At 37.0% G+C, this 10,766-nt stretch overlaps 2 protein-coding genes across 3 annotated transcripts; both read left to right on the plus strand.

Annotated features, from left to right (window-relative positions):
* Positions 1 to 626: 626 nt before the first annotated feature.
* LOC112277904 (F-box/kelch-repeat protein At5g15710) lies at positions 627 to 1,808 on the plus strand. The gene has a single exon (XM_024510749.1). The coding sequence runs from the start codon at positions 627 to 629 to the stop codon at positions 1,806 to 1,808; it is 1,182 nt and encodes a 393-aa protein (XP_024366517.1).
* A 1,047-nt stretch (positions 1,809 to 2,855) lies between these two features.
* Positions 2,856 to 6,709, plus strand: LOC112278139 (uncharacterized). 2 transcript variants are annotated; one of them, XM_024511271.2, is made up of 4 exons: positions 2,856 to 4,124; positions 5,022 to 5,329; positions 5,477 to 5,732; positions 5,883 to 6,709. In XM_024511271.2, exons 2-4 carry the CDS (start codon positions 5,194 to 5,196, stop codon positions 5,986 to 5,988), a joined length of 498 nt encoding a protein of 165 aa, XP_024367039.1. In that variant the 5' UTR covers positions 2,856 to 4,124; positions 5,022 to 5,193; the 3' UTR covers positions 5,989 to 6,709. The 2 variants fall into 2 exon arrangements, with proteins under 2 accessions (XP_024367039.1, XP_024367038.1); XM_024511270.2 differs by having other exon boundaries at positions 5,110 to 5,329.
* The last annotated feature ends 4,057 nt before the right edge of the window (positions 6,710 to 10,766 follow it).

Here is a 10,766-nt window from a genome sequence, read left to right on the forward strand (position 1 = left end):
GAGTGAGTTCTGAGGGTGGGCTGAAGAAATGACTGTAAAGTTTCAGTAGACTTTTTGATTTTTTTAAAATATCGTTATCTGTTTTTTAATCGACAGCCTGTGTCATACCGGAAAGGAAGCTTTGGAATTGGCAGCCGGAACTCTCGTCACTGTGGTGAAGACATTTTCAGTCTGAGTATATCTAGTCTGATTGATTGCGAATGACTCGGCCAACTCTTCGATTTGCAGCAGTCTTAGTCCTCCTCGATCCCCTTCCCCCCTCGCTCTATCTCTCTCTTCAATGGTTTCTTGTATAAACCTGGCTTGATTCTGCACTCTCCAACTTGATTGTGGCGTAGGATTATTTTCAGTTCTTGAGGTTGAATTGATGGTGGAAGGGCTTTTCGGCGGCTTGAATTTTTAGCCTTTAGCTTTCAAGGATAACCTTGATTCCTCACCAATCGGCCTGAAGGTCTTCGGACATGACACGAAGTTAAGGATTATTGGGTGTTTCTTAAAGGAATGTCGTGATTATTCTTGTCGAGCCAGGAATTTGGGTCGGCAGTATCAACTGTTGAAGGGGAGGAAATTGTAGTTCAATTATACTGAGGATTGGGTGATGATTAGCACGACTTGTCGTCTTCGTCATGGAGGTAGTGCATTTGGATAGGAGCTTGCATAACGTGTTTGCCAGTCGAGAGAAACTCCAACTCAGAGTCAGTGCACAACTATCTCGAGCTTCGCAGGATCTCTTCGGAGAGTTAGAGCTTGACCCAGCCATTTGGAGTAGCATGCCTGACAGCGTCTTACACCATGTGTTCACAAAGCTGCCTGTCAAGAGCCTCATTCGTGTTCGCAGCCTCTCCAAATTCTGGATGTCAGTAGATTTCTTCTCCAATGGAGAGCTGGATACCAAACAAGGACGCTTTGCTCTCTACAAAGGCAGACCGAGTCTTTCCTGTCACAAACACGAGGCGTGGGTTTTTGACACTCCAGCACAGGAATGGTGCAAGTTTCCTGTAGGGCCCTTCCCCTCGCCTCTGAACTTCAGCGGGCCGTTTGCGGCGGTAGGGGGGCTCCTATGTTACATCTCAGATACGAGCCCTGCAGGCACCCTCGAAGTCCTGGTTGGCAATCCCGTAACTTCTACATGGCGCTTGCTGCCGCCGAATCTTAACCTCTATGAGTTCCCAACTCTCACTCAGATGTCTGTGGACCACGACCATTATTCCATTACTCTCGTTGGCGTGTGCGAGGACATGGGCGCCTTGGTGATCGAGATTTACGACTCGAAACCGAACGCGTGGCATCGCGCTGAAGCTGTCCCTCCGCAGACAGGATCCTGTTACAATTTGTTCAGGGGGGACGAGTTTCTCGGACTGGCCACCATAGACAAGAGATCCAAGAGCGTGAAGAGGCTGGTGTATCCACCCGCGCTCCAGGAGAGTTCTTTTCTGAACCGTTACGAGGACAAGTGCTGGATTTTAGAGAGCAGGGGGAGCTTGTTCATGTGCAGCAACGCGGCGCGGAAGGAGGGCATCTGGCAGAGTCTAGGGGCCGAGTGGCACAAATATTGTGCATTACCGAAAGAGTTGCACAAGTACGAGAAGACGGCATTGTATCTATCCAACGAGGTGATGGTTCTCGTGGGGACTGATCCCCACTGCTTCACTCCTCAGTTCGAGGACGTGGACCCCCACACGATCACCATGTTCAATATGAAGACCCATCTATGGATCACTCTACCGATGATTGAATCGATTTTCGGAAACACGGACGAAATTCTACCGGGTTTGATGTTCGAGCCCAGATTCGACAGAAAACCCTGAACCACGTACACTGCTGAGTAACACAAACAACCGGAAAGATTCCTTTCGAAGACGAAGTCGATCGTCATACACTCAAGACCAATTTAGTTTTCTAGTCACCATCGCAAATAGCAACTAGCTTCCAGTCCAATCGACGGTCGATTCTTTTTCCCCCTATTACAGAAAAGTAACTGTCGCCCAAACACAGAGCCATCGAGGCAGATTCCCGATCGACGACCGAGGGACGTAAGTTTCGAACCTGTACATCACAACTGAATTTCTACACAAGTCGTGTCAAGCAACTTCTGAATCAATGTCAGGCGGAATGTCACGGTTGAGCTGGTAGGCTGTCGACAACGCCAAGATCTCTCGTTACAGGTCTCCAGCATGTTCTTCCATCTGTCGCTGTCGTTGCTCCAAAGCGTACCACCAGTGCGTGAAGCAGGAGTTGCTTTCGAAGGGTGCCCAGTGCGGCACGCCAGCTCTGAATCGTCTCCAGCACTCAATTGACAGTCCGGGTCTGTCGTCGAGGCTTCACCGAACGAGTCTCTCGTTGCTTTCTGATCCCGCATACCTTACTACACGCAACAGTCAGCAAATCAGACCTGCGAATCACCCTCTTCATCGCACTGTTGCCCCGCTTCCAATGCATCGGTCCATCGATCGATTGAACGATCGTAGCTTCGCTAGATCGCCGTGTCGAATCGACGCGGGGAAGCGAGTTTTTATTGGTGGCGTCGGTGAAAGTTGGGGAGCCACAACGATTCGGATTCCTTTCGTCTTGGATGGGGCGTCCGTCCACGGTGGTTGTGTTGGTTTTCTTTTCTAACGAAGCAATTCATGGGTTTAGAGTTTCTGTGTTTTTTCAACATAAATGTGTATTTTGGTTAATTTTTTGACTATTTATTTATTCCATTTGCCTCTATCACCATTTTGTTGACATGAAAGGTTCCATTTTTGTTATTTGCCTATTTGGATGACAATAAATAATCGGTCACATTATTGACGCTGTGTTTGCTGTTTATAGTAAAGGCTGCTTTGTGACTTGGTTTTCCATAGTTTTTTCAAAAGAGTGTGCAATGCTTTGATAAATTGCGACATGTATAGAAATGAGTACTAAATACCATCAAACAAATACAACCATAAAAAATATGATTACAATAAATTTGAAGGAATGTTATTTAAAACAAACTTTTAAAAAAGGTTGTTGTGATGCAATGTGTAAATATTGATAATTATATAATATTTTATTTCATTCCATTCAAAAGAAAAAGTAATAATAAACTCAATTAGTAAAAATAAAACATGTATATATGATTTGCAATAATAACCATATAGATTGAGTTGTTTACAAGTTTTTCTAAAATTTACAAGAAAAATATATGTAGTACAATATAATAATTATTAAATAAATCCTGAACTTAACATACTTCTATATGTAAATTCATTTAGGTATATTGTGGATTAAAAAATTATAATTTAAATTATATATGATAAGGTATAGTATTTTAGATTCATAGCATAATACAGGTAGGTATGTTTTTTTACAATGGTTCAAATATAAAATAAAAAATTGACTACAAAATTATTGATTGCTTATGGCTTAAATTGATGTAAGCAAATTCTCATGTTAATTTTCACAATTTTGATTCTTTTACAAAAAACCAAAAAACAACTCAATAATCACTTGAATATCTTGTGAACTATTATTGTATTAATTTTTGAATATTATTTTTCTCTAAATGTTTAAAATTTTCTATACACAAAATTATCATATATATATATATATATATATATACATACGTTTGATATTTTAAAAAGTTTATCACTTTACTAAGCGGCATTGTAATAAACAAAATGGCGTTTGTCTACTTGATTAGATTTGTATTATTCTTTAATGTTTATTTGTTTGTTTGTTTGTTTGTTTTTTGTTTTGTTTTTGTTTTTTTTTGTTATTTGTTTTTTTTTAAATTTATTCATAATAAGGACACAATCCCATAGATCTCCTTGATGACCCTCTTGGGGTCCTGACGTGGGTGGAGCACCCGATGCCGAGGAAGACATTTGAACTGTGCAGACGGACGAGGACTAGGATCGAGGACGGGGAGGGGGACGAAGAATTCAGTGCACGCGCGGGGAGTGAGTGAGTGAGTGAGTGAGTGAGAGAGAGCTGCAAATTCGTTGTCGCGGCTGCAAATCACGGCCCTCCCACTCCCACTCCCTCAGCATCAGCAATGCAATGCAGCGGGATTGTTTGACCCACTGTGAGTGAGTGAGTGAGTGAGTGCCAAGTGTGGCCGTCTCCCGGAGTTTTTGCATTCGGAGCTGGCGAATCTGGTATACCCTTTGAATTGGCTTCGTTTCGACGCCGCTGCCGGTGGTGTGTGTGTGTGTTTTTGTTTGTTTGTGCGCGCGCGTTGTTACTGCAGCTCGCGCATTCGTAGCTGAGCTGGCAATTTTTGAGGGTTTGGGAGATGGAGATGTCGGTGTTGTTTGGGCGATGGTGTTTCCGGGTTTCTATTTGATGTGATTTTGGTTTGATGTAGCACGAGATTGTGTAGAATTATCTTGTTTGTTTGTTTATCGCGTTGAAGAATAGGATGCAGATCGACGCACGGCCCTTTGCGTGTTGAGTGATAATCTTTGATTTACAATATCAGTCGCGTAACTCCGTATTTCCAATCAAAAAGTTTTGGGATGTGAAGTGCGCTAGATTGGCTTCGTTATCGTCCCTCCGAGAGCGGAATCTCAAACTTCACAAATTGGGTTCTTGTTCTTCGGGGTTAATATCGCTGCTTTTTTTCATTTTACTCGATTGCACAGGCTTTGTTGTGACGTCAGTGTTTGTATAAAAGGGTGAATTGTAGAAGATTGGGGTTAGAAGAACGTTGAGAAACTTGAGCATCATGTTCCTTTGAGGTGTCGGGTGAAAATCTTTGTGGAATTTATATATAAGTGGTAAATTTTCGAGTTATCATAGAAGAATTTTGGGTCTCGTAGCGTATTCCTTGACAAGGAAGGCAAGATGAGCACGTGCTCAGTAGTACTTTCTTGATCATCTGGATAAAGGTAGCAATAATTCTGGAGCTGCATTAGTGACTGCAGGAACCTTCAATAAATTTTAGTTGATAAGAGTGTCCCCTTTAACTTGACGTAATTGCGATGAGATTACTGCCGAAGTTTGCATCATTCTAGATCACTGGTAACTACCGATAGTGGGCGCCATGTTTGCAGTTTGCGAGAGGGAAACAATATTTCAAGTTAGGGTTGCTCATCAGATGAAGGATTTTCAACATTATTGTTTGATGCCTTGAGTTGACAGTGGCCCGAGTACATCTGCAAAATGGATGCTGCCTGACCAAAGAAATGACCTAATGACTTTGCTGCTGCTTCTAAGAATTCAACCATGACGCCTGGCACTGCAGTACTCCTGGCAACGTCAAGTTTAGTACAATGTTGTGGAACTCTCCGCCGACTAAGCACTATTGGTGGATGTAAGCCATTGCTGCAACTAACAGGAGCTGGTTTCCAACCTCGACGAGGTATGTCCTACATAATTGCGTCTTGATTCTATATTTTCTTCCTTGGAACTTCGTCTTGATCTTCTAAGATACTGATGAAAGATCGACCTCGGATGAATACTCAGAAGCTGCTAAAATTGACGGAGGTCGGTTTGATAATGATTACAGGAGAGGTATGGTCCGCCAACAACCTGCAAACTTCGAGGTTATCGTGTGTTGCAGCGTCTGCAGTGGCAACAATGGATAGGAGTAACTTTCTCCTAGGCAAGAAAGCTGCTTTGTACTCGCACAGCCTCCCGGCTATTGAAGCATGGCTACAGGATCTCGGCTTTATGCAAAGTGAAGCCGATCGAGGAGTGTGGATCATTGAGCGGCCTGACTGGCATGCCCAATTGTCGCTTGATTACACCGAGTTGTACATTAGGTAGGTTTTGTCTTTGGTGCAATCTATCAAATACCACTGCCTTCTCTTGTCATATGGTTAGCTCCAATCCTCGATGGTGCATTCTGGAAGTGGTTCATTCTTATAGTAAAAGTTGCGACATTATTTCAGCTGTTCGTGATGGACTTGCAGGTACCTTAAATCTGGGCCTGGTAATTTGGACCGAGACGTTGAGCGGAAATTTAATTATGCCTTGAGCAGAGAGGACGTGGAGAATGCAGTCCTTGGTGGCCCGTGAGGTGCAATTTGATCCCATGTCTCCTGGCTCGCACAGTTTACAGGTGGTACTGCAAATTGTGCATCTAACGTTCAACTCCTGGACTGCATGTCTGTGCGCTGCTTCATATCACATATGGTTGTCCCAGTTCTCCATTCTTGTAAGTTTTTTTGGCTTTGTGAGAGGGCTTGCTCATCAGTCATATATTTCCAAAAAGCTAGTCAGAGTGGTGTACATGTGCGAATTGGTTTCACTAATGAATCAGACAGGTAAGGAGGTTTGTCACATTTTGGACAGATCAAAATCTTCTCATCGTAAACCGACGATCGCTGAACGATCCATTTGAAATCCACCGTCAAACTATTCCAGCGACATCATTTCACCAACTAGAGTTAGCATGTATGGATGTGGCACATTCAGGTTTTAATTTTTCCGTAAGAGGAATCAAGGTCATCTGCGTAAGTTTCTGCAATGACGAATAACAAGCGGATTGCTTGCCCCACCTCTATTGCTAAAACGCGAGTTTGATTCTACAGCTGTGCCCATAGGTTGATAAGTAAATCTGTCTCGGCGCTGAGCTACATGTTCCGTCGCAATTTGTGTTGCCATATACTCCACAACTGTACCAGATCTTGTGTACATTGTTGTCTAACCCATAGCTTCTGTACATCTACGGCATGTGCAATCCATATTGTATTCAAGGAACATTCAATTTGGCTTGGATGTTTCCTCTCTTTTTGTATGGCCTTGAGTAGATGTCAACAATTTTGCTTTTCTACTTACAATACAACTTCTCAAAATTGTTGGTAATCATTCATTGGTCGTTCATCTTATTTCCTTACTGATAAAAAATACATGTACACAACCTGACAAAGATAATTATTTATTTTTCTCTCAAATCTTTAATGTCAACATACTTCTGTGTTTACATACCTACTTATATACATACATACATACACACACACATAATTCATTGATGATAATATCACATGTTGTACATTGTTTTTAGCTTTGTAAGATCATTTGATGATTTTTCAAATGTTCAATTTTTAGTTCTAATAACTTTTTATTCTATATACGTTTACAGACTCATAAATATGATACACATGAGTACCTTTGTTTTAATGGAATTAAATTTGTGTGAAATGGTTCTTTTTTCAGACAAAAAAGTATTGCTTGAAATAGAGAATCATTGGCCTAGTCTGTCATTTTTATACTTTCTAAATTATTTTCTAAAAAGTATTCATATATCATTTTCAGAACAACTCTAATCCAATTGTAACACACACATTTTCTTCTTTGTTCTTTTCTTATTTTTTTTTTTCTTTTTTATGTGACACATAAACTTCTTTTATATCTGACATTAAATAGAACAAATATTATTTAAAATCAATGCAATTAGTCATAATAATTCACCACTCAACATGCATCCTAAGTTAATTAAATATAATCTCTATAATTTGTAGCAACTAGTTTTTAAAATTGTATCTAATTAAATTTCAGATATAATTTATGAAATTTAAAAAAACAAGAAACTAACAACTACTAAAAGCACAAGTTAAGTTATATATATACAAATATACATACATATATAGAAGAATAGTCAGTTGATAGTATATATTAGTATTAAAAAAATCAACTTATGATAATTCTCTCTTATCTATCCTCAACTACCAAAATTTACAATGTAAGTTGTAGAATAATTTAAAAATAATAGCCTTAGTTACTAATATTAATTTTAAAATTTTAATTAATTTCATTCAATGTTCAAAAAGAATTAAAATTAAAAACTCTCTTGGGAGAGTTTTTTTTTTTTTTTTTTTTTTTGAATGTATCATGTGATATCTAATAAATCTTCTATATATAATTAGATAGCTAAAACCTAAAATTATATATTTTTAGAGAAGATCCTTAAAATTGGTTTATTTTTTAAAAATAATAATAATTATCAAAAAATATAAATCTATAAATTCTTTAATATTTTATTTTAATTCAATTCTAAATAACCATTTATAAAAGTTTCTTTAACAATTTATTTTTAGATATTTTTTGTTACTTATTTGTAAATATTAATATAACAATTAAAAATTTTTATTAGCTCATTTTTTAATAATTAATAATAATTATATATATATATATATAGACCTAATTTTTTACTAGATCAATCCACCTATCATTACAAATTGGCACATAAATTGTTTAGTTCTTCTTCATTATTAAAACCATTATCCATATTTAGATTAATAAAATCATGGTTTTTCATAAATGCAAGTTATACAATTATGAAAACATGACAAGTAGCAATGATTATCAATAGCTACAATTAACAAGTCTTTTTTCTTTATCTTGCTATCAAAGACATGAATCTCAAAGAAAGAAAGTCCTTAATACACTCTTCTATCACTAAAGAAAACTAAAAAGTCACTCAAAAGCTGATGTAATATTTAACTAAAATGGCTATTGCCAAAAACAAGAAGACTACAAAGTCTTGAAACAAGACTAAAGACTAGAAAGGAGTTGATAAGAGTGAAGAAGACTTCACTCTTGCCTCCAAATATACTCTTTCACTAGAAGTTATGTGGCAATATTCTATAGGACCTCCAACATGTGTTGATTTTGCTAGCCACATGTCTTAACTTGCAAGGCAAGTTATCTATGTATGTGCCACATAGTTAGCTTATTCTACAAGCTACTACACGGAGTTAACTTGTTCTACAAGCTATCAACACATGGTTAACTTGTTGGCTAAGTTTCTATCTTATAAATACATTTAATGTCAAAATTGCATCTATGAAGCTTATAAGAAGCTTTTCTAGAAGACTTTATGAAATTAATTTATATTTACCTATTTCTACTTAATCATATTAATAACTATTGAGATAAGTGTATATATCCGTGATATTACCCCTGCCTTCTAAGAACAAATTTCACAAGGAGCAGTGATCATCTTTCATGGATCTTTGTAGTTCTTCATCTTGATTTTGATGGATGTCGTCAATAAAAGGCTTCAACTTTCTTTGTTGTATTTGTAAGATTCTTTGCTAGTTCTCATGTGCATTTACTAATATCATATCCACGCTATTGAACAAGATATTTCAACCTATTTTGATGACACTTTAAGTCTTAGACTTCGTCCATCTCTAATTCTTGATTATTATCTACTTCTATAGGATGAGGTGGCATTTGTCTTCTTCTTGAGATATTCACTGTCTTATATGACTCAAGAAGGGATACATTATCGAGGTAGAGAGAGTTTGCCTCAAGAAAGCATTGAACTCCTAGTTGTCACTAATTGCTCAATCAAGTCTTGATATAAGAAAGATCAAGTTTGTATATATATATATATATATATATATATATATAAATTTTAGGTGCTATTATACTAAATATATAAATCTTAAGTTCCTAAAAACATCCAAAATATGATAAAACCTCTAAATCCTTAAATATCCTTATGGGGTATTATTCTCCAACTTCAAAAACTTATATCTTCCAATCGGAATGTTCAAACATACTCAAATTTTATATAAAGTACTGATATACTTCTAACAACTACCGCAACAAATTTCAATTGCAAATTTATTGCGGATCTTAAGATATCACCAAAATCCTAATAGTAGCTTCAAACCCTAGTTTTTATATACCCACTTGCAATTTTCTTCATATCTCACAAACTAAGCACTCAATGGCCAAAAAATATATATGTATAGCTTCTTAACACAATAATCTACCTTTTTCAAAAAAGTTTGAATCAAAAATTTGTTTAGAAACTCAAGTTATGGCTCCAAGCATTACAATGAATAAAATCACTTACTTACTGCCTTTGATTTGGATGTGCTGACTTCAACCCTCTATAACTTCTTCATCCAAACTCCAAATTCATCAAATATTTAAAAAAAAATATATTCAAAGAAGTGCTCTCTCAAACTTTAATCACCGATTCTTTGTTGCTCTCTGTAAATGTATGTTATGTCCCAAAGAATGACAATAGGTATGAAATTGATACCTTAACTTTGAGCGCTAATAACTCCTTCATAAAAACTCCAAATCATATAAAATTTTTACCTAATCCACACCTAAAAACCTGAACTTGATGATCTTAGCCTCCAAAGCTCAAATGAGTTCAAAAAAAAAATCCTAATCTCTAATAGGGCCTTCGGAAGCCTCCTTAAAGTCCATTAGCCATGGCTTTCGACCAATAGGAATGAAGATTCCCATTCCTTGCCTTCATCCAACCATGCCTTGCTTTCATCCCTCCCAATAAGCCTCCTATTAGTTAAGATTTTTTTCTTTAGGCTCTAATCTGCTCTCAAGGCTTCATACTAAACATTTAGGTCTTATAATTTTTTTAAATGCTATAATCAAAATAGATAAAATTCAAAATAAAGTTTTTTATATCCACTCTCTTTAAATTAATCTATTAATTATTCCAACATACACCAAGACTTATGAACATATTATATTTCTTAACTAATTTTTATATACTATGAGTAATTATAATACGACAATGTGAAATACATAGTGGATCTTCATAGACTTTGGTAGATGTAATTAATAAGCAATTGGATTGATTTGTTTACAAATAAGAAAAGGTCTTAGCCTACAATAGTCCAACTTATTAAAAGAACAAGTAGTCTTGATATTGCGATGAAGTAACCATATCTTATAACTTACATTGAATTGTGGTTACTCCTTGTGATAGGCATTTATGTTGGTCTTTTGTTATTATTGAGTTTTTTTTAATTGTATCTTCATTGTTGTATGTAGCTCTGACAAACGATTTGCTAAATCTTTTGCCG

The sequence above is a fragment of the Physcomitrium patens genome, chromosome 26 (genome assembly GCF_059467195.1).
Source record: "Physcomitrium patens ecotype Gransden chromosome 26, ASM5946719v1, whole genome shotgun sequence".
Lineage (NCBI taxonomy): Eukaryota > Viridiplantae > Streptophyta > Bryopsida > Funariales > Funariaceae > Physcomitrium > Physcomitrium patens.